This window comes from Hemitrygon akajei, chromosome 15, assembly GCF_048418815.1.
Source record: "Hemitrygon akajei chromosome 15, sHemAka1.3, whole genome shotgun sequence".
NCBI lineage: Eukaryota > Metazoa > Chordata > Chondrichthyes > Myliobatiformes > Dasyatidae > Hemitrygon > Hemitrygon akajei.
In genome coordinates this window covers 10,769,155-10,794,382 of record NC_133138.1, presented here as the reverse complement: position 1 = coordinate 10,794,382, position 25,228 = coordinate 10,769,155, and the positions used below count along the sequence as shown (strand labels likewise).

Here is a 25,228-nt window from a genome sequence, read left to right as displayed (position 1 = left end):
TAATTACAACTACTTGCTGCCAAAACACAGGAGAGATGAAATCTTACTAACCTCACAAATGTCTTATTTCTGTTAAGCAGTCTATCCCAGATCGTGATCTTCTCTTTACAAGGTCATTCCTCCTGACTGCATTCAGCAAAACCTGTTTTGAATTGCTACTGCCAAAGTTGATCCAACTTCCTATTAACTGCCAGCTCTGTCCGAGTATGGTCTCTCTGACTGCCATACTCTCCTTTCAATAGTCCATTACTGAATTGATTCTGATTGCATAGGGTCCATCATTAACTCAGCAAATCACTTACAATGCCTACCATCAGCTCAATTTCTGGCAAAAGAATATGCTTAAGGTGAGACCTTCCCCGAAGATCTCTCAGGTGAGGAATGCTCCCTTTGTGGACAGGTATATTTTCCTGCGTATAGATGTTAGGGTGTTCACAATAGTTTACACTGTTTAAGCCACCCACTTCCAATCCTGAAATAATGTAGTTATCAACGTTCCCTTGACCCATGGTGTGTAAGAGAATGCGTGTTCCTTTTCCTGTCAGATTGAACTTGTTCATGTGCCTCACTGTACAAAGAACATTGCTGTACTTCCTTGATCTAGTAACCCCCATTGTGTTACTCTTCTTAGACTTCACCTGAACTGGAATTACAGTAAGTTTACAATCAGGATCACAAGTCCCCGTAAGGCCATTAGACACCAATGCATTACTCACTGCTGTGTTTGAATCTTTTGTGTCTTGCTTGTATCTGCACCCTTTTCATCAATTGCAGGCTCAGTTTTAGCTTCACTTTCCACAGTAGCCACAGCAGTGGCAAAGCTGCTTCCCTGAATTGGTGACTTAGTTTTGGTGATGTAGCATTGTGTAAATTCCCAAACAATGGGTGTGTAGCAAGCTTTATTTTTGTCAATAAAATCAACAATGCCAGTGAAAGTAATCTTACTTTCACTGCCTTTCTTGCAGTTCATAAACCACCATTCTCCATTTATATCTAAGCATATAGGGCAATTTCTTTACTACAGTCATTATATTAGTAAGCAAGTCCAGTTTATGCATGTCCTATAACCATATATAACCATATAACAATCACAGCACGGAAACAGGCCATTCCGGCCCTCCTAGTCCGTGCCGAACTCTTAATCTCACCTAGTCCCACCTACCCGCACTCAGCCCATAACCCTCCACTCCTTTCCTATCCATATACCTATCCAATTTTACCTTAAATGACACAACTGATCTGGCCTCTACTACTTCTACAGGAAGCTCATTCCACACAGCTATCACTCTCTGAGTAAAGAAATACCCCCTTGTGTTTCCCTTAAACTTTTGCCCCCTAACTCTCAAATCATGTCCTCTCGTTTGAATCTCCCCTACTCTCAATGGAAACAGCCTATTCACGTCAACTCTATCTATCCCTCTCAACATTTTAAATACCTCGATCAAATCCCCCCTCAACCTTCTACGCTCCAATGAATAGAGACCTAACTTGTTCAACCTTTCTCTGTAACTTAAGTGCTGAAACCCTGGTAACATCCTAGTAAATCGTCTCTGCACTCTCTCTAATTTATTGATATCTTTCCTATAATTCGGTGACCAGAACTGTACACAATATTCCAAATTTGGCCTTACCAATGCCTTGTACAATTTTAACATTACATCCCAACTTCTGTACTCAATGCTCTGATTTATAAAGGCCAGCGTTCCAAAAGCCTTCTTCACCACCCTATCTACATGAGACTCCACCTTCAGGGAACTATGCACTGTTATTCCTAGATCTCTCTGTTCCACTGCATTCCTCAATGCCCTACCATTTACCCTGTATGTTCTATTTGGATTATTCCTGCCAAAATGTAGAACCTCACACTTCTCAGCATTAAACTCCATCTGCCAACGTTCAGCCCATTCTTCTAACCGGCATAAATCTCCCTGCAAGCTTTGAAAACCCACCTCATTATCCACAACACCTCCTACCTTAGTATCATCAGCATACTTACTAATCCAATTTACCACCCCATCATCCAGATCATTTATGTATATTACAAACAACATTGGGCCCAAAACAGATCCCTGAGGCACCCCGCTAGTCACCGGCCTCCATCCCGATAAACAATTATCCACCACTACTCTCTGGCATCTCCCATCTAGCCACTGTTGAATCCATTTTATTACTCCAGCACTAATACCTAACGACTGAACCTTCTTAACTAACCTTCCATGTGGAACTTTGTCAAAGAAAGTTGAAGTGTCCTGCACTTCAATGACATTGCAACAGCTTCTAAGAAAAATATTGTTGTCTTTAAGAGCTTTTATACCAATTTGATATGCCAAGAAAGAGCCTTTCACAGTACACTGCACCAATTTTGTACTCATCACCAAAGAGTTCTGCAATCAAGCTTTGGTCTTTAGATACTCTTGCTTCCTTGGCTCACTGGCAACTTTTGACAAGCTCTCTAGGGTAACCTTCAGTGAACTGTTGAGAAGCTAGAGGCGGTCACCATAATTATCAGTCTTTAATGTTTTTCTTGATAGCCCTAATAAATGAATGCTATTGCAATGGGTCAGCATCGAAGATTTGTATCGCTCTTTTAGGCAGAGATGCTATGCATTTTTGTTGCACCACTAAGCTTGCTATTTCCTTTTCCAACCTTATGGCCGCCAACACACTATTTAGACTTTTATCATCTGAAACATGAGTGTCAACATACTGTAAATTAATGTCCTCAGGAACACCTTGTGCTATTGGATTATGACATAGATCAGAGTGCCTCCTTAGTGCAGGTTGAGAATGAGCATCCTGAACTACCTCTTGGGGTCCAACCTTGTGATTCATAGACATTTGAGTAACAAATGTATCCACATTGATATTAAGTATGTTTGATCTTCTGTGTGACATATCAACATAGGAACTAACAGCATCGAACTATCCTGCTGGAGCACTCTTAGCACCCACAGCTCTTGAAGCCTTCAGAGCTTTCACATTGACCACCTTGGCTGCAATTTCTTCCTGCATATTAAGCTGTCCATCGTTCTTTGTAGCTGCTCCTGGTTTTTCCAAAGCTGTCTTCCATCTGCTCCTTCCCTCTCCAAAGCTGTTCTTTCATCCACTCTGCCTGTTCTTCCAGTGCATCTTCATACCTTAGTATCTGTTGTCTTGCACATAACTCAGGTAAATCTGCCTCCATTCATGCCAAGGAGCTATCAGATCCATGGGATTCTCTGCTACCAATAGTACCTGTTGCACGCATGTTAAACACACTGTCTTCAGTGTGTATGTCATCCTGAAAATCATCAGCTTTATACCTAGTCAAAGCATGCCATGTGACTTTCTAAATATTTTCATTTACTCCAACAACCTGACCTTCAGCATCCCATGTTAGTTTTAATTATTGTTCAGCCTCTGCTGTGACTGTATTAATAAGTGTCTGAACATTTGCAAAACTTTTGGTCTGTTTATCTTGCTCTAAGATTGGCATTAAAAGACAACCACAAGTAATGTTGCTTAGCAACATTTTCACAAAGATTGCACTTGTGAGACATCTTGCTCTTCTGATTCCAGCTTGACTCATGTTGTTTTCCAAGTGCACAAACCAAACAAAACAATGGCATTCAATTCAGATATCAGCAATAAAAATATATTAGCACTTCAACAATACCAAGTCCTGAACTTTTAACCAAACATCACACTATAGAGCTTATGGTTCAGTGATGACCATTCCAGACTGTTCCAACATGAAATGCACAGCATGAATCAACAAAAGGCTGTTATTGCCACAAGCTGCTCCTGGCTGCAATGCTTCTAATTTCACTGACGTGTTCAAATGCTGATGTTCATTTGGTATAACTGTCAAAAATCTTTTGTTGACAGAATGTATCAGCTATTCTAACAAACCAGTACCACTGCTGGTGACTCAGCCGGGTTGATTTCCTTGTATGACACACCATCTGATCAATCCAATAATAATGTTCAAAAAAAGTCAAGGAATTTCATTCAATCCGTTATTAGCAACTAGCAAAACAAACAAACTTGAAGCGATGTAACTAAGGATAATTAAGTAGTCAACAAAAGATATGACACCCAGTGGTCCTCAGAACCACTGAACCCTAGAACAGAGCACAGATACATAACGTATTCCTTTTGCTTTTACCACACCCTCACTCACATGATAAACGTAACTTATTCCAACCCTGCCAAATGCAAAAGTTCTATTCCCTATTCCCAGTTCCTCCATCTCCGCCGCATCTGCTCCAAGGATGAGGCTTTCCGTTCCAGGACATCCCAAATGTCCACTTCCTTTAAGAATCGTGGTTTCCCTTCTGCCGTCATCAATGATGCCCTCACCCGCATCTCCTCCATTTCCTGAACTTCGGCCCTCACCCCATCCTCCCGTCACCACAACAGGGACCATGTCCCCCTTGTCCTCACCTATCACCCCACCAGCCTCCGGATCCAGCATATTATCCTCCGCAACTTCCGCCACCTTCAACAGGACCCCACCACTAAGGACATCTTTCCCTCTCTGCTTTTCGCAGGGATTGTAACCTCCGCGACTGCCTGGTCCACACATCCCTCCCCACAGATCTCCCACCTGGCACTTATCCCTGCAAGCATAAGTGCTACACCTGTCCCTACACCTCTTCTCTTACCACCATTCAGGGCCCCAAACAGTCCTTCCAGGTGAGGCAATACTTCACTTGTGAGTCTGTTGGGGTAATCTATTGCTCCCGGTGCGGCCTCGTCTTCATCGGCGAGACCCGACACAGATTGGGGGCCGCTTCGTCGAGCACCTACAACAGACAGGATCTCCCGGTTGCCACTCACTTCAGCTCTCTTTCACATTCCCATTCGAATATGTCCATACATGGCCTCCTCTACTGTCATGATGAGGCCAAACTTTGGTTGGAGGAACAACATCTCATATATCGTCTGGGTAGTCTCCAGCCCCTTGGTATGAACATCGAATTCTCCAACTTACGGTAATTTCCTCCCTCTCACTTCCCCATCCCACCTTCACTCTGTCTCCTCTTCCAGCTGCCTATCACCTCTCATGACTCTGCCTTCTTCTACTACCCATAGTGCTTTCCCCTTAGATTCCTTCTTCATCTCTTCTGCCTATCCCCTCCCTGCTTCCCCTCCCCCCCCCGATCTTTCCTGATTGGTTTTCCGCCCTCCCCCCACCTTCTTTATAGGGCCCCTGCCCCCCCCTTCTTTAGTCCTGATGAAGGGTCCGGACCCGAAACGTTGACTGCTTTCAATGGATGTTACCCGACCTGCTGAGTTCATCCAGCTTTTTTGTACGTCTTAACTTATTCCCTTTGCTTTTTCCACACTCTCACTCACATAAACATGCAACAGAATGCAATGCAGATAGAAAACAGATACATGGCTCCTATAAATATGTTTATTTTTTGGGTATAAGGCTGAAATGTGCTGTTATTTTCCAGCTCCTGACCCTCATCCTTCTTTACAGACTGACAATCCCTCCTCTGCAGTCACAGTGTCTCATTCTGTTGCAAACCATTCTGTTTTGCGAACCTCTAAACGCAACGGGAGATCTTCTGAAGGGTCTCCACTTGCTTGCCCTTGCATGTTAACTGTGTAAGGCCACCTCAGCCTATTATGCCTTGGTATTGTGAAATAAGATTTGCTGCGACAAACCCTTACATATGACACTTTGATCTACCACACCTCGCCAGTTTAATGTCCCTTTCTAGACTCAATGCTATATTGCACTGTCTTGCAAGATTAAAACAAATCTAAGTAAGATATATTCTTCCAAACCTTAACCTTCAGTTATAAATTTGTGTGTTATTGTGCAGAAACCTTGGCAATTCCTTTGATGAAATACAGTTGTCTTTAAAAAATCAAATGTTACATTCAAATGTGCCCAACAGAATTCTCTAGTTTTGCTTATTCTTTATCACCCAAACTAGGATTCCTTATAAAATTACAAGTTCTGTAATTATCATCTTAATCCCCCAGCAAATTAGCCTTCATTTTACAGCTCCCCATAGATTTGACAAAAAAAAATGTGGGTGATAATGGCTTTTAGTTATTATGAAAGTTGCAAACTTTTGGTTAGCAGTCACTTACGATAAAGCTACCAGCAGGTTTGAGGAAGTCAACGTATCCACTTTGATGGTTTTCACAACAATACTATCCATGACAATTGTATTAAGGCCTTTTCTCATACGCATGATGAAATAGGTTTATCAGAAGTAAGCAGTAATGAAACCAAAAGGAAAAGGTTCATGCTAGGTATTCATATATTGCATTTATCCTGGAAGATAGTTGAATAGAATTCCCCCATACATACTTACTGCAGGTTTATTGCTACAGTGACAGCAGGAAACAACCCCAAGGAGATCCCAGCTGAGAAATGGCAATGGAAAGGAACTTTACCACAAGGAAGATGGGGAAAATATTTCTGTCTGCTTAAGTCCAGAAGCAAAGGTTGCAATAGCTCAGCCTAGCAACCCAGCAAAGCCTAGTCAACAGAAGCATGCTATAGATTCATGCTGCAGTGTGGAAATGGGGATCTTTAGATCACTGAGTCTGTGTCAAATAGAAAGGCCAATCTACACTAATCCTTCACTTTATGTTTTTACATTCTCTCCATCTTCCCATCAGCTCCCCCAGATTGTAGGCTACATGCTAGGATAATTTACAGTGACCAATTAGCCCTCAGTACACCTGGTCATTTGTGAGGAAATCCAAGCAGTCGCAGAGCACTGGAAGTCACAACTGAACTTGGTTACTGCAGCTATGAGGCTCTACTAGCTGCTCCACTCAGCCACGTACTCTGTAGTTTCATAAGTTCTCAGCCAAGCAGTAGACTAAACACAAATGGATAGGCATTCATCAGATAAAAATCACATTGAACAGCTTCCTAGTCATGACGCTAAGGGAGATGATTCATACAAATATAGAACTTCATAGGATAGGGTAAGTTCTGGTACTCCTGAGTTGCACAAGGGTATCATTCCCAAAAGCTGTCTATAAACTATTTCTTTTCCGTGAGAAGCTTTCATTTCTATAGTTACCCATATTACTCTGCATACACTTCCTAAAAATTTTAATTTAGTTCAGTATCTTCTATCTTCACTTTAACACTCTAATTAAACAAATAGGTCATATAGTGCAGGAGTTCTCAAGCTTTTCTCTTTTTACCAAGGGGTCAGTGGGTCCCAGGTTGAGAACTGCTGTTATAGTGTACCCATTTGTTAATGAATACAGCAAAACATTTATTATTAAACATTCTCTAAAAAATTATGGTAGAATTTGTGTGGTCAGATATCTGTAAAGCTGATGTTGCATAACCTGGGGAATCGTAACTGCTGAGTTGCATTCACAGGCTACAGTGCACAAGTTCCAGAGAACCATCAGTGAAAGATGTAGAGGAAGTCATCAGAGCTGATATCAGAAAACGTTATTTCACTCAAAGAGTAATCACTATCTGGAGATCCCCAAAAAATTTCCCGCATTCTGTTCATGAATGCCAGCCTGGATTATGTATACAGTTCCTGGAAAGGAGAAAATAGGGCAAAACCAAAACATATTTCAAGTTATCTTTCTGATTTGTTTTTGATTTGTTTTCCTGAAATATAATCAGTTTCAGACATGAGACTTTGCTTAAGTTGCCTCGGTATATCAGAGTGGCAGGGCCCAGGTCCAAGAGCAAGGAACGGTCTGAGGTTTGGACGATTAAAGCAGAGGGCCAGAATGAAAAGGTCACGGTATCGAGACCAAAGGTGAGAGATGGACCAGTTTACCTTGCTGCTCTGCTGTCTCTGTGCTGAACTGAGGCTGTGGCCGGCTACTAATGGGCTCCTGAATTGGCTGCACTAATGACTGGCTTTGTGGCTGTGGACTCACTTTCATGAACTTCAGTTCTGAATGTTAATTACTCGCTTTTATTGTATGCTCAACTTGTTTTCTTTTCTGCACATTGGGTGTTTGCCTGTCTTCTTTTTTTAAATGGGTTCTGCTGGGTTTTGTGGCTGCCTGTAAGGAAACAATCTCAAGGTTGTATAAAGTGTACATACTTTGATAATAAATGTAAGTTGTACTTTGTATTTGTAGATTGATATCAAGGACATAGTCCATCGGTCCCATGTGTCAGTAGAAAGAAACTGTGTTGCAACTATAAATATTTAAATTTTTATCAGAACAGCCACAGAACAAAGTTCCCTTCCATACACTTCCTTCCCAAACTCCATGTGGAGTTCAAGGTTTATTTTGGTACCTTCCAATCCTGCTGCTGGGGGAAATTAGCAGCAGAGGCTTCACACAGAGGCTAAACTCAGATTTATCAATGTTAAACTCAGATTTAACACAAGAGATTTTGATGTTGCTGGAAATCCAGAGTAACACACACAAAAAGCAGGAGTAACTCAGCAGGTCAGGCAGCAGCTATGGTGAAGAATAAAGACCCCCCCCCCCCCCCCATAGGTACTGTTTGACCTGCTGAGTTCTGTCTCTATTTTATGTTTACAGATGCATGCATTTTATTCTAAAAGAAAAGGTTGGCTAAGATTTTGGTTACATTTCAAATAGGCACAGCTGCTTTGCAATAGTTGTCTGTGCACAGACTGAAAGGGGCTGTATTTATTTTTAAATGTTATTTTAGCAGACACTGGAGTATAATAATTAAAATGGTAGATTAGTGTGTGACTTGTGATAATACAGGCAAGCAATAAAGATAATTTTGGATACTGTGAAGATGTGTGAAGGTAAGTGGAATAATATCTTTGGAAAATATAAGTTTATGAGGCAATCTCTCTAAACCTTTTGAAACCTATAAGGGCATTAGTTCATGTAATTCTTTTATAATAGCCAGGAGGTCAATATCTAATTAAATATGACCAGCAAGCTGAGCAGAGCCTTTCTACCCAATTAAAACAGGACTGTTGAATAAATTATTAAAGTTGGCCATTAAGTCAGGCTGTGTGATTTGGTCAAGAATCAATTTTCTTTTTCTGGAGTTTAAGACAAATGTTCAGAAGGCAGATAAGTAAGTGTGGTTGATGAGCAAGATTAACTTATTTGCCCTAATGACCTTTGTTATTTGCCCTGAATATACTTTAATGCCAATAGTCGGATGCTAAAAATAACCGAATTCCTGTGAATCAGCATCTCTTTGCTTTGCATGCATCATACCAAAACTATGCAAGCAGCTTCCTTTCAAGCTATGCTCATGTCTGTGGGAGGTGTTAGACCTTCTCGCTGTGAGAGACTGATATATGGACCCTGTGTCCAGATGCATGCTAACCTTGTTAATGAATGGAAAAACCAACATAATCAAACATTCATGAAAAATGAAGTATATATCTTTTATCTCATCACTCAGAAGCTGATGGATAACCTGTCCCTGTTAGGTCTCAACAACTCTATCTGTAACTGGTTCCTGGAATTCTTGACAGGAAGGCACCAGTCAGTCCATGTTGGCAGAAATAGTTCTTACCTCCATTATACTGAGCGCCAGCACTCCTGAGTGTCGCGTGCTCAGCCCACTGTTGTTCACGCCGCTGACGTGTGACAGCATTGCTAAATTTAGTTCAAACCGAATTATCAAATTCGCTCATGATACATTAGTGGCTGGCCTTATCAACAACGATGATGAAACAACGTACAGAGAAGATGTTGAGCAGCTGGTAAAATGGTGCAAGCACAACTTCAAAGGTTGAAAGGTTCATTTTATCATCAAAGCATGCATGTACAACACAGTTCTGATATTTATCTTCTCCAGATAGCCAGGAAATACAGAAAATCCATGGGAGCCGTTGAAAGAAAAGACATCAAACACTCCCCCTCATGAAAAAGAAAGCAAAACAAAACTCGCAAACCCCAAACTGCTCAACCCCTCCCTCACAAAAAAACAATAATAACATCAAACCCTCATCCCCTTCCCTCACAAAAAAGCGACAATAAAATCAAACACCAGCCACCTCCCTTGCAGAAAAACAGCAACAATAACATCAAATCCCCAACCACCTCCTTCACAAAAAAAACTGTGACAATAAAGCAATAACCTCAACCTCCTCCCTCGTAAGAAAGGACAGTGACAATAGCATCGAACTCTCAACCCTCTCTCACACACAAAAGCTAACAGATCGCCCCCACTGAAAAACACCAACAAGAACATCAGAACCCAAATCCCCAACCCCTCCCTTGCACAAACATTAACGTATCGCCCACCCGCCAACTGGCAACATGAAAGAAGACACGGGAAACCAATATGAACTACAGTCCAATAATCACATAAATCTCAGAATTTCAAAAAACATACCCCCATCAGCATCAGGGAGAGTTGCTGAGGAGCGATGGCTGTGCCGGGTCCAAAGGCCACGCTGACCGAGCTACTGACCGCCGTCAGTTCTGTGGCCTCCATGGAGAGTGACCACTGACCTCCTCCGCATTCACCTTAATGCTTCAATCTTCCTCGATGCTTTGGAATGAAGTTGATCATGGGCCCATGCCTTGAGTCTCATTGTGGACAAGACTAAAGAGATGATTGTGGACTTTAAGAAGGTGCAAGCTGACCACTTCTCACTGTACAGACATGGCTCCTCCATGAAAGAGTTACGAGAACAAAGTTTCTGGGAGTGGACATAATGGAGGATCTCACCCAATCCCTCAACACCCCCCCCACCTTTGGTCTAGAAAGCACAGCAGCATCTCCACGTCCTTAGGAGACTGAAGTGAGTGAGGTTTCCCCACACCCTCTCCATTCTAACAAGTTTTTACAGGAGCAGCATCGAGAGTTGTCCTGTCCAGCTGCATCATCATCTAAGGCATCTGACTGCAAGTCCCTACAAAGGATTTTGAGGACTGCTGAGAGGATCACTGGGGTCTCTCTTCCACCCATCAGAGTTATTTATCATAAGCTTTACATATGTAGGGCCCTTAACATTGTCAATGATCCCTCCCATTCATCCAACAAGCTTTTTGACCCCTTATTATAAGGCAGGAGGTATCATAACATTATGACAAGAACTGGGAAACAGCTTCCTCCCCCAGGTGGTAAGAGAACTAAACTCCCTACCACCATGAAAGTCTTATCATACGTGTTATACTGTTTACTTTTTAATGAGAGCATCTTATTATTTATTAACTTAATAGTGGTAATATTACTTTATGTTATATGTGCATAAGTTGTATGTACTGCGTTTGTGCATTTTGGTCCAGAGGAATGTTATTTTGTTTGGTAGTATGTGTGTGTATGGCTGAATGACAATAAACCGGACTTGATAATGTTTTTATTTATAGAATCTGTCCATTTTTGGCTGAATGTTTAGAAATATTCTTGATTCACGCAGATGTCTCCCATGAATGCTTCTCTTAAATGAAAAGGCACTGGTGAGGCCATTTCAATGAAAGCAAGGTACGCTGTGGGAAGTAAGTCTGGAATTAGTCCTATATCTGAAAATGTGAGAGGACAAAGAAAGCATCACGCTTTGGAGTTGTATAAATGATATAATACATTGGTTGATGGTGATGTGGATTGTGTAGAAGGCTGGCTGTCGTAGGTTACAACGGGGAACTAATAGGATGCAGAGTTCGGCTGAGAAGTTGTGGATGGAGTTCATTCCAGAGAAGTATGAAGATAAAAATTGAAGGCAAAGTACAAGGTTAATGGTAGGATTCTTGGTAGTGTGGAGGAACAGAAGTCCTCATCCATAGATCCCTCAAAGATGCTGCACATGTTGATATAGTGGTTAAGAAGGCATTTGAAGTGTTTCCGTGTTGGTGCATGGCCTAGTGGGCAAGGCATCAGACTAGTAACCTGAAGGTCACTGGTTCGAGCCTCAGCTGTGGCAGCGTGTTTGTGTCCTTGAGCAAGGCACTTAACAACACATTGCTACATCAACACATCTACGACATCACCGGTGCCAAGCTGCATGGGTCCTCGTGCCCTTCCCTTGGACAACATCGGTGGCGTGGAGAGGGGAAGGCCTGCAGCTTGGGCAACTGCCGGTCTCCCATACAACCCTGCCCAGGCCTGCGCCCTGGAAACTGCAGGCGCAGATCCATGGTCTCTCGAGACAGACGGATGCCACCACTCATGATGTGTTTCCCCTCAGTTAGACTGAGTTCAATAGCTGTGGGGTATTGTTGCAGCTCTATAAAACTCTGGTTGAACCACACATGGAGTACTGGGTTCAGTTCTGGTCACCTCACTGTCAGAAAACCAAGCAGGAAAGATTTCAAAAGATTGCAGAAGAGAATTGGCAGGATGGTGCCTGCATTAGACAGTATATCCTATGAGGAAAGGTTGAGTGAGCGAGGTATTTTTCCTCTGGAGCGAAAGACGATGAGAGTTGACTTGACAAGGAGATTAGAGGCAGAGTGAACAGTCAGCAGTTTTTTACTCAGGGTCGCAATGAGTAATATGAAAGGACATACTTTTAAGGAGATTGGAGGACCCATTGTAATTTGCCTATCGCCACAATAGGTCAACGGCAGACACAATCTCAATGGCTCTCCAACCAGCTTTAGACCACCTGGACAACACAAACAACTACATCAGGATGCTGTTCATTGACTATACCTCAGCATTTAACACCATCATTCCCACAATCTTGATTGAGAAGTTGCAGAACCTGGGCCTCTGTACCTCCCTTGACTTCCTAACTGGAAGACCACAGTCTGTGCAGATTGGTGATAACATCTCCTCCTCACTGATGATCAAAACTGGTGAACCTCAGGGGTGTGTGCTTAGCCCACTGCTCTACTCTCTATATACCCCTGACTGTGTGGCTAGGCATAGCTCAAATACCATCTACAAATTTGCTGATGATACAACCATTGTTGGTAGAATCTCAGGTGGTGACGAGAGGGCATACAGGAGCAAGATATGCCAACTAGTGGAGTGGTGCTGCAGCAACAACCTGGCACTCAACGTCTGTAAGACGAAAGAGCTGATTTTGGACTTCAGGAAGGGTAAGACAAAGAAACACATACCAATCCTCATAGAGGGATCAGAAGTGGAGAGAGTGAGCAGTTTCAAGTTCCTGGGTGTCAAGATCTCTGAGGATCTAACCTGGTCCTAAAATATCAATGTATTATAAAGAAGGCAAGACAGCGGCTATATTTTATTAGGAGTTTGAAGAGATTTGGCATGTCAACAAATATACTCAAAAATTTCTATAGTTGTACCATGGAGAGCATTCTGACAAGCTGGTATAGAGGGGCCACTATTGCACAGAACCAAAAGAAGCTGCAGAAGGTTGTAAATCTAGTCAGCTCCATCTTGGGCACTAGCCTATAAAGGACCCAGGACATCTTTAGGGAGAAGTGTCTCAGAAAGGCAGCGTCCATTATTAAGGACCTCCAGCACCCAGGGCATGCCCTTTTCTCACTGTTACTATAAGGTAGGAGATACAGAAGCCTGAAGGCACAGACTCAGTGATTCAGGAACAGCTTCTTCCCCCTCTGCCATCCGATTCCTAAATGGACATTGAAGCTTTGGACACTACCTCACTTGTTTTTTAACATACAGTATTTCTGTTTTGGCATTTGTTTTAAATCTATTCAATACATGTAATTGATTTACTTGTTTATTTATTATTATTATTTTCTCTCTCTCTGCTAGATTACGTATTGCATTGAGCTGCTGCTGCTTAAGTTAACAAATTCCATGTCACATGTCGGTGATAATAAACCTGATTCTGATTTTGATTCTGATTCTGATTCGGAAAGTATAGGGACGAAGTCAGGGGTAGATTTTATACACAGAGAATAGTAAATGCACAGAACGCCCTGCCAGGGTGATTGCTGAGTGGATACATTAGTGTACTTTTAGATCGGCACATGGATGAAAGAAAAATGGAGAGCCATGTGGGGGGGAAGGGTTAGGTTGATCTTGGAGTAAGTTCAAAGGTTGGCACAACATCGTGGACCAAATGGTTTGTACAGGGGGTGTTCTAATTTAGGTAACTGACAGATGGTTAATTTACTTTATGAGATACGAATGAACTATTACAGTATTCAAATCTACTATTTGAACTCAATGTTTTGTTCATAAACTAAATTCTAGACAAGTCTCCATGATCATTTTATTGTTATAGTTCAGACAATGAATGGTGTGATGTTTTGAGAATTGCCTTCACTGTTTGAGTAGTGTGCACAGAGTTTAATCCTTTGTAGTTAAAATCAAACAAATGTAAGGCAAGGCATTGCTTCCAGTCAAAAACATATAGCATTAAAATAGATATAGCTCTCTGCTCTTTATATATTTAATGCATTAGTGATAATTTTTCAAAACTCCTTAGATTCTGGATTAGTTCCTGAGGATTGGAGGGTGGCTAATGTAACCCCACTTTTTGAAAAAGGAGGGAGAGAAAAACCGGGGAATTATAGACTGGTTAGTCTGACATCGGTGGTGGGGAAAATGCTAGAGTCAGTTATCAAAGATGTGATAACAGCACATTTGGAAAGAGGTGAAATCATCGGACAAAATCAGCATGGATTTGTGAAAGGAAAATCATGTCTGACGAATCTTATAGAATTTTTTGAAGATGTAACTAGTAGAGTGGATAAGGGAGAGCCAGTGGATGTGGTATATTTAGATTTTCAAAAGGCTTTTGACAAGGTCCTAAAAGGTCCACACAGGAGATTAGTGTGCAAACTTAAAGCACACGATATTGGGGGTATGGTATTGATGTGGATAGAGAATTGGTTGGCAGACAGGAAGCAAAGAGTGGGAGTAAACGGGACCTTTTCAGATTGGCAGGCGGTGACTAGTGGGGTACTGCAAGGCTTAGTGCTGGGACCCCAGTTGTTTACAATATATATTAATGATTTAGACGAGGGAATTAAATGCAGCATCTCCAAGTTTGCGGATGACACGAAGCTGGGCAGCGGTGTTAGCTGTGAGGAGGATGCTAGGTTAGGTGAGTAGGCAAATTCATGGCAGATGCAATTTAATGTGGATAAATGTGAGGTTATCCACTTTGGTTGCAAGAATAGGAAAACAGATTATTATCTGAACGGTGGCCGATTAGGAAAAGGGGAGGCGCAACGAGACCTGGGTGTCATTGTACACCAGTCATTGAAGGTGGGCATGCAGGTACAGCAGGCGGTGAAAAAGGCAAATGGTATGTTGGCATTCATAGCAAAAGGATTTGAGTACAGGAGCAGGGAGGTTCTACTGCAGTTGTACAAGGCCTTGGTGAGACCGCACCTAGAATATTGTGTGCAGTTTTGGTCCCCTAATCTGAGGAAAGACATTCTTGCCATAGAGGGAGTACAAAGAAGGTTCACCAGATTGATTCCTGGGATGGCAGGACTTTCATATGAAGAAAGACTGGATCGACTAGGCTTATACTCACTGGAATTTAGAAGACTGAGGGGGGATCTTATTGAAACATAATGTGGTGAACTACATATACCTGTCTGGACACGCCCCCCCCCCGCTGACTGCTCCTGTGGCTCCTCCCACTGACCGTGGCTCCTCCCATGGACCCCGGTATAAAGGCGATTGGAGCCTGAGCCCTGGCCTCAGTCTCCAGGATGTAGTGTGGTGGTCAATTGCTGCTTGTTCTTTCTTCCAGCCAATAAAAGCCTGTATCTCGCCTCACGTCTCGGAGAGTTATTGATGGTGTATCACATAAAATTCTAAAGGGATTGGACAGGCTAGATGCAGGAAGATTGTTCCCGATGTTGGGGAAGTCCAGAACGAGGGGTCAGAGTTTAAGGATAAAGGGGAAGCCTTTTAGGACCGAGATGAGGAAAAACTTCTTCACACAGAGAGTGGTGAATCTGTCGAATTCTCTGCCACAGGAAACAGTTGAGGCTGGTTCATTGGCTATATTTAAGAGGAAGTTAGATATGGCCCTTGTGGCTAAAGGGATCAGGGGGTATAGAGAGAAAGCAGGTACAGGGTTCTGAGTTGGATGATCAGCCATGATCATACTGAATGGCGGTGCAGGCTCGAAGGGCCGAATGGCCTACTCCTGCACCTATTTTCTATGTTTCTATTAACCTTTAACGTGTAGTGATATTTCAGGCAGATTTATTGAGATACAGCCTTTCTGTCCCTTCGAGCCGTGCTATCCAGCAATCTCCCGATTTAATCCCAGCCTAATCATGGGACAATTTACAATAACCAATTAACCTTCCATCTTCCAATCAGCACGTCTTTGGACCGTGGAAACAAAGCAGAGAACCCGGAGGAAACCCACGCAGTCACGGGGAGAACGTACAAACTCCTTACAGGCCGCGGCAGGAATTGAACCCGGGTCACAGTCACTATTACTGTAAAGTGTTGTGCTAATCACTACGTTACTGTGTCACCTCATTTTGATAGAGCTTTATATTTTTTCAGTGCCCAATTAGAAAAAATATATTAATTATATTAATAATGATGTATGAAAAATCTAATCTGAATTCTAAAGTTATTTGTCACAAAATAACAAAAACAAGTAATATTGTAAAGACTTGGACATTCTCATTTCAGTGATGTTTACAATGAATCGCATATATTTGACCATCGAACATTTGCATAATAACATATAATGGCAAAGTATGTTTTGTAATGTTAACATTCCATGTTCAATTAAGCATCTGAACGTTTCCATTGATAGAGCTATGTGTGTTGTGATATGTTTGCTTGTAGCACTTACAAGTGGCAAGGGAAAGAACTGCAGCAGTTCGTAATAAATGGAGATACTGTACACACTGAAGGGTCCTGCTGAAGGCTCTTGGCCTGAAACGTCGACTGTACTCTTTTCCATAGTTGCTGCCTGGTCTGCTGAGTTCCTCCAGCATTTTGAGTGTGTTGCTTGGATTTCCAGCATCTGCAGATTTTCTCTTGTTTGTGTAGGTATGATAAGTGACTTTACTGACATTCAGCAGCAATAAATCTGAGCTGAAAGTCAGTAAGAGATAAATGGCTAACTAGATGTACCAGCACAAGAAAGTAATAACTTAACCTTCCTGAACATTAGTTGTGCCTACCTAGGTCTGTGCCTTCAGTAGAAATGATCAAGGAGAATACAGTGTTAGTTTTCTTGCATGAAAATTCTTTCCATTCATTGATATTTCTCATTCCCACAAAAAAATAGTGATCAATCTGGAAAAGCCAGAGATTTACAAGGGTGTTGCCCGGACTGGAAATTCATACCTGTGAGGAAAGATTGGACAAGCCAGTGTTATTTTCTTTGGAACAAATGTGGTTAGTTAGAGGCTGAATTGTGGCGTAAAACTATGAGGGGTTTTATAGATAGCAAAGGGCCTATCTTACCAATAGAGGTGTCAAAGTGTGGAAGAAGGTTTAGAAGAGAGATAAGGAGAAAGGGTTTCATACAGAGGGTAAAGAAGGTTTGGATCTCATTGCCTGAAAGAATGGCAGAAGCCGTCCCCATTTAAAAGATAGAATATGTTTGAGCAGACATGGCCTGCAGGATTGTGGATCGTGTTGGAAGGTGGAAGTAGGATGATGGATTGAATGGACTCATTACATAAATTTTCTACGATTGTGTTTTTACAATGAGCATACAACACTTGTTATCATAAATTCTTGTCTTCCCTGTGACTCTCTGCATCATTTTTTCTATACTCCCAGTCTCTAATTCATTTTAGGAAGGATGTGAAGGTCCTGGAGATGTGCAGAAAAGATTAACTAGGTTGATTCCGGGCAGAAGGAAAAATGCTGTGGGATATGTCTGTTGAAGCTGAGGTTGTTCTCTCAATACTCAGAGGGAGAGCCCGACAACTTAGACTAGCAAGGCTCAGTTGAAGTAGCAGCAAGGCCAACAGCAACATGTGATTGATGCAGGAAGTAGACTAACAGCCTAACCAAGTCAGGATAATTGAATACAGTAGCAAACTCGCATATGTCCATATCAACCCACCCTCAATTTGTGTTTTCAATCCAGCTCCAACATATCACAACTCATATTCATTTGTAGATACAACCATTCAAGATTCATGATTGTTTAATGTCATTTCCAGTACACACGTGTAAAGGAGAAAGAAATAATTGTTACTCCAGATATGATGTAGTACTAACAGAAGCACAATAAGATAAAGAGCACAATTTTAAAAAGAAACAGAATAAATATTAACACATAAGATAGCTTATATGCATACATTGATTGTATGTCTATAAAGTGATGCTAGGCACAGGAATGTCTGTTCATAAGGTGACACTGACAGGAAATGATGAAGAAGTGGTGATGAGAGATGTGATAGGGACAGGTCAGTGGGGGAAGTGTTGATCAGCCTAACTGCTCGGGGCAAGTAACTTTTTCAGTCTGGTGGTCCTGGCTTGGTTGCTACCTAGCCTCCTCCCTGATGGGCGTGGGACAAACAGTCCATGAGCAGGGTGGGCAGGATCCTTTAGGAAATTACTGGCCTTTTCTGGCGCCCTTCTGTGTGTTGGTGGGTAGGCTGGTGCTGGTGATGCGTTGGGCAGTTTTGGTAACATGTTGTAGAGCCTTCCTCTCCACTGCAGTGCCGTTTCCAGACTATGCAGTGATGCAGCATGTTAGGATACCCTCTACTACGCGTCTGTAGAAGGATGTTGAGTATAGATGTGAATAGTTCAGCTCTCATTAACCTCCTCAGAAAGCTGAGCCATTGGTCACCTTTCCTGATTGTGTTCTGCAACCATGAGAGGTTATGCGAGATGTGCATTCGCAGAAGTTTGAAACTGCTTTGCCGTTTTGCCAAATTGAAGAGCGGTGTGAGTGGTGCGAGTTCTCCTAAAGTTGATAACCATCCCCTTCGTCTTGTTGACATTAAGGAAAAAGTGATTTGTCTGGCACCAGTCTTGAACTTACTCACTTTTTGTGCAGCCACACATTCCCACCCATCCACTAATGATTCCCTCCCACACTTGCTCTCATCCTCACTCATGGTGACCCTTACTTTCTATACTCGCAGGGTGACTGAGCACAGGAAGCTGGAGAAAACATAAAACTCATAGCCGCATTAGAAATTTATGGCAGCCTTGGCTGCAAGTGTTAAGAGCTGACTTTGCACACAAAATCAAAGGCATCCAGATTACAGAGAGTATATTGACAGTTTCAACAGTGAGTGAAATATGATGCTCATTGTAATGATGCCTGAAACACCCTTACTATTAGTGATTCATATAGTTCATCTCCAGAGGATTTCCCTGTGTGCAGTCGGTTTCAGTAGATTAGGTGGGTGATGAGGCCTCAGAGATGATGATTGTGCACTGTCCTGAGAGTAACTCAGACCAGACAGTAGCACAGATATGTATACTTCACTGGGACAGATGGCTGGTTACTCAACACTTCACAAGTAAGTATGGGCAGATGGTGGAACAGGAACGTGATTAGAGCACGTCTGTCAAAGGAACATGAACACGTTGCCTGTTGATGGAGAGAAGAATCATTAAACAGTAGTAGATAATGTGTCTGACTGGCCTGTAAAGTCAAACCTCCATAATTCAGAACTTGCTGATACTTTGCTCCTCACTGCACTTCCAGTTATTGGCCTTCAGTGACATTGTTCCATTATCTTTGACATAAATGAGGTGAAACCCAGACTCCTGCAATTCCATCCATTAACAGCTCAACTCGCCTGAAGACAGAAATCATGGTCCATTTGTTCAGTACTGTCCTCTGTTACTTGATAGATTGAAGCACAAGCACCATCATCACAGTAAGGTCGACTCTCATCTATCCCGGCCAATTCAAAGTTGCATCTGAACTGTACAGCTTCAGATCAGTACGGATCCTTCCGTGAAATAAATAGCCTTGCGAACAATAAAGTGAAAATTACAACTGAAAAAGGTGCTCAGGAGGTTTAATGGTCTGAGGGTGGATAAATCTCCTGGACTTGATGGAATGCAGTTTTGGGTGTCTGAAGGAAGTAGCTGTAGAGATTGCGGAGGGATTAACAGTGATCTTTCAGGAAGTGATAGATTCTGGCATTGTACCAGATGACTGGAAAATTGTAAAAGTTACTCCACTATTTAAGAAGGGTGGGAGGCAGTAAGGAAACCTGTTAGCCTGACATCAGTGGTTGAGAAGTTGTTGGAATCGATTTTTAGGGATGAGATTACGGAGTACCTGGAGGCACATGACAAGATAGGCCAAAGCCAGCATGGTTTCCTGAAAGTGAAATCCTGCCTGACTAACCTACCGCAATTTCTTGAGGAAATTACAAGCAGAGTGGACAAAGGAGGTGTAGTAGATATGGTGTATTTTGATTTTCAGAAGGCCTTTGTCAAGGTACCACAGATGAGGCTGTTTAGCAAGATAAGAGCCCATGTAATTACAGAGAAGTTATTAGCATGGGTGGAGCATTGGATGATCAACAGAAAACAGAGAGTGGGAATAAAGAGATCCTATTCTGGCTGGCTGCCAGTACCAGTGGAGTTCCACAGGGGTCAGTGTTGGAACTGCTGCGTTTTAGATGTATGTCAATGACTTGGACTATGGGATTAATGGATTTGTGGCTAAATTTGCCAATGATACAAAGATAGGTGGAGGAGTGGGTAGTGTTGAGGAAACAGAGAGCCTGCAGAGAGACTTAGATAGTTTAAAGGAATGGGCAAAGAAGTGGCAAATGAAATACAATGTTGGAAAGTATATGGTCATGCACTTTGGTGGAAGAAATAAACAGGCAGACTATTATTTAGATGGGAAGAGAATTAAAACACAGAGATGCAAAGGGAGTTGGGAGTCCTTGTGCAGGATACCCTAAAACATATATGTCAAACTCAAGGCCCGCGGTGGAATTATCTTTGGCCCGCGAGATAATATCTAATTACTATTAAAGCTGGCCCCAGTAATCGAAGCGCCTATGGCGTATGATATGGCTAATGCTGAGTTTATTCAGGTACCAGGTTTTCAGGGTTTTTAGTGTTTATTCGGCAGTCTTGCTCGGCAGTCTTCTTCATAAGAAACGGAATTTGTAAAGTGAAACACTTTGTAGTTATAGCAGAGACTGAGACACATGAGAGCAGGCTGAAAAAACGGAGGCAACGAAAGCTGCGTTCGCACGCGTCTGACTGATCCGGCCCGCATGAAGCTGCATTTTGCTCAATCCGGCCCGTGACCTAAAATGAGTTTGACACCCCTGCCCTAAAAGGTTAACCTCCAGGTTGAGTCGGTGGTGCAGAAGGTGTATGCAATGTTGGGATTTCTAGAGGTATAAAATATAAGAGCAGGGATATAATGTTGAGGCTCTGTAACGCACTCGTGAAACCACACTTGGAGTATTGTGTGCAGTTTTGGGCTCCTTATTTTAGGAAGTATATGCTGACAAGATAGATAGGTTCTTGATTAGCCAGGACATCAAAGGGTATGCATTGAAGGCAGGGGAGTGGGGATGACAGGAAGAATTGGATCAGCCCAATTCTTCCCAAATGACAGAACAGACTCGATGGGCCAAATGGCCTACTTCCGCTCCTATATCTTATGGTCTTATGGTCTAATAACGTGATTCATGATGTTGATAAGTCTATTTGCAATGCCAACTGGTTGGCTTTGAATTCTTTGCGGCAACGTGTTAAAATAGCTAAAACAATAAGCTTTCATGGATAGAATGGTTATTCCCCCTAATCCTCAAGTACTCCAGTACACTAAGTTGATTCATATTTTGACATCACCCTGCAAACTCTGGTTAACAACATCTGACATCAAAAATAAGCAAAAGCTAGTTGAGGTAATGTTAGCTCCGTTCAAATTCCTTTGATAGCCACAGACCATTTCTCTGTCAATAGCCCACTGCCTGCCCATTACTGGCTCAATTAGTAGTGATAAGTGGCACTAATAGGTTAGAAAATGCAAAGGAGCTTTGTTCTCTGTAGTCCAAATGTAGGTGTAAATCTGACAGGCTGTCTCTGAAGTAATGTAAAGAAACTTTACATTTTACTCTCAGTGGCTACTTTATTAGGTACCTCCTGTAAGACCATAAGATATAGGAGCAGAATTAGGCCATTTGGCCCATCTAGTCTGCTCCGCCATTTCATCATGGCTGATCCATTTTCCCTCTCAGCCCCAATCTCCTGCCTTCTCACCGTAACCCCTTATGCCGTGATCAATCAAGAATCTAGCAACCTCTCCTTAAATATACCCAATGACTTAGCCTCCAGTGGCAATGAATTCCACAGATTCACCACTCTCTGTCTAAAGAAATTCCTCCTCATCTCTGTTCTAAAAGGACGCCCCTCTATACTGAGGCTGTGTGATCTGGTCTTAGACACCCCCACCACAGGAAACATCCTCTCCACATCCACTCTACTGAGGCCTTTCACCATTGGATAGGTTTCAATGAGGTCACCTTTCATTCTTCTGAATTCCACTGAGTACAGGCCCAGAACTATCAAACGCTCTTCTTATGACAAGCCTTTCAATCCCAGAATCATTTCTGTGAGCCTCCTTTGAACCCTCTCCAACATCAACACAGCCTTTCTTAGATATGTGGATCAAACCTGCTCACAATACTCCAAGTGGGGCCTCACCAGTGCTACATAAAGCCTCAACATTACATCCCTTGAATTGAATGTTAACATCACATTTGTCTTCTTCACCACCTCCTCAACCTGCAAATTAACCTTTCTGGAATCCTGCACAGGGACTCCCAAGTTCCTTTGCACCTCAGCTTTTTGAATTCCCTCTCCATTTGCAAAATAGTCTACCCTTTCACTTCTTCTACCGAAGTGCATGATCGTGTATTGCCTGACCCTGTATTCCATCTGCCATGTCTTAGCCATTCTCCTAATCTGTCCAAGTCATTCTGTTACCTCTCTTCTTCCTCAAAGCTGCCTGCTCTTCCACCTGCTTCATATCATCTGCAAACTTTGCCATAAACTATCAATTCTGTCATCCAAGTCATTGACATATAACTTAAAAAGAAGAAATCCCAACACAGACCCTTGTGGAACACCACTTCTGTACCTAATAAGGTGGTCACAGAGCGTATCTTTGTAGTCTTTTACTGCTGTAGTTCATCCACTTCAAGGTTCGACGTGTTGTGCTTGTAGAGATGCTCTTATCAACACCACTACTGTAATGTGTGGTTTATTTATTTCGAGGTATGGTGAAAAACAGGCCCTAATGGGCTGTACCACCCAGCAACCCGTTTGTTTAACCCTAGCCTAATCACAGGACAACTTACAATGACCAATTAGCTGGTTTGTCCTTGCACTGTGGGAGGAAATCCAAACATTCACAGGGAGAACATGCAAACTCCTCACAGAGGATGCCAGAATTGAACTCTGATGCCCTGAACTGTAATGGTGTCACTCTAACCAGTCTGCTACCATAGCTACTTGAGTTACTGCCACTTTCTTATTGGCTTGAACCAGTCTGTTTTCCTCTGATGTCTCTCATTAACAACGCATTTTCACCAACAGAACTGCCACTCACTGGATATATTGTGTTTCATGCACCATTCTCTGTAAACTCTAGAGACTGTTGTGTTTGAAAGTCCCAGAAGATCAGCAGTTTCTGAGATACTCAAACCACCCCATCTGGCACCTACAATCATTCCATGGTTAAAGACACTTAGATCATATTTCTGCCACATTCTGATGTTTCGTCTGAACAACAGATGAACCTCTTGATCATGTCTGCATGCTTCTGTGCATTGAGTTGCTGTCACATCATTGGCTGATTAGATATTTGCATTCATGAGCAGGTATACCTAAAAAAAAAGTGGCCATTTGTGCGTTTCAGAAAATGTTAGTGATAAGCTTTAATCTGAACCTCATTGAAAAAATATAATATTTAAATACTTTTCAGGCCACACACACAAAATGCTGGAGGAACTCAGCAGGCCAGGCAGCATCTATTGAGTAAACATCTATAGGTGTTTACTCAACATCTTGACCTGAGACCTTTCATCAAGACTGGAGGAAGAGGATGAGAAGTCAGAGGAAGAAGGCGTGGGGGAGGGGAGGAAGAAATACAAGGTGGTAGGTGATAGGTGAGACCCACAGAGGGGGAACAGGTGAAGTAAAGAGCTGGGAAGTCAATTGGTGAAAAAGATAAAAGGCCGGAGCATGGGAATCTGATAGGAGAGGACAGAAGGCCATAGAAGAAAGGGAAGGGGGAGGGAGGAGCACCAGAAGGAGGAGATGGGCAGGTAAAGAAATAAGATGAGCGAGGGAAAAAGGGACAGGAAATGGTGAAGTGTTGGGGGGGGGGGGGGTCATACCACCAGGTTGGAGGCTACCCAGACGGAATGTAAGGTGTTGCTCCTCAAACCTGAGGGTGGCCTCATCGCATCAGTCGAGGAGGTCATGGACTGACATGTCAGAAAGAGAATGGGAAGTAGATTTAAAATAGGTGGCCACAGGGAGTTCCTGCTTTTTCTGGCGGATGAAGCGGTCTCCCAATCTATGCTGGGTCTCACCGATATACAGGAGGCCACACTTGGAGCACTGCTCACAGTATATGACCCCAACAGACTCACAGGTGAGGTGTCGCCTCACCCAGAAAGACTGTTTAGGTGGTGAGGGAGAAGGTGTAGGGTGCACTTGTTCCGCTTGCAAGGATAAGTGCCAGGAGGGAGATCAATGGGGAGGGACAAATGGACAAGGGAGTCACGTAGGGAGCAATCCCTGGGGAAAGCAGAAAGTGGGTGGGGGGAAGTGAAAGGTGTGCCGGTGGTGGAATCCCTTTAGAGGTGGCGGAAGTTACAGAGAATCATGTGCTGGATGCAGAGGCTGATGGGGTGGTACGTGAGGACAAGAGGAACCCTATCCCTGGTTGGGTGGTGGGAGGATGGGTTGAGGGTAGAATTGCAAGGAATAGAAGAGTTACGGGAGTGGGCAGTATTGATGTTGGGGGGGACGGGAAGCTCTTTCTTTGAAGAAGGAGGACATCTCCTTAGTTCTGGGATGAAACCCCACAGCCGATGTGGCAGAGATGGAGGAACTGAGAGAAGGGATGGCATTTTAAATATATTTCCACGGTTTTAGTTGTCACTGATTAGTGAGCATGGTTTCAAGCGTTCATGAGTATAAAGCCAGTGATAAAACTTCCGATAACATGAAACATGAAAGGCTGCCAGTACAGGGCTGAGGGGTGCAACCTCAGTGCAAGGCCCAGCAGCCTGCTGGCCACAGGGGTGCCTGAGAAATTGGGATTGCTAGGATCTGGCTGGATCCAATAGGTTAGCGCAGCTGAAGGTTGGTGCACAAGCAGGTCTGATCAACTGATCCAAACCTTTTCAACATATACTAAACGCTACAGAAACACCGCAAGTCAGACAGCATCAATGGAGGGAAATGAAAAGTCAA

The 25,228-nt window shown here is 42.8% G+C and overlaps 1 protein-coding gene across 1 annotated transcript in view; it reads left to right on the top strand.

Annotated features, from left to right (window-relative positions):
* The first annotated feature begins 6,895 nt into the window (after nucleotides 1-6,895).
* LOC140739537 (rap guanine nucleotide exchange factor 6-like) overlaps nucleotides 6,896-25,228 on the top strand; it is a 116,078-nt gene continuing 97,745 nt past the window's right edge. Inside the window, 3 exon segments of the mRNA XM_073067937.1 lie at nucleotides 6,896-6,945; nucleotides 7,613-7,751; nucleotides 9,423-9,653. Coding sequence (XP_072924038.1) covers nucleotides 6,896-6,945; nucleotides 7,613-7,751; nucleotides 9,423-9,653 — 420 coding nt within the window.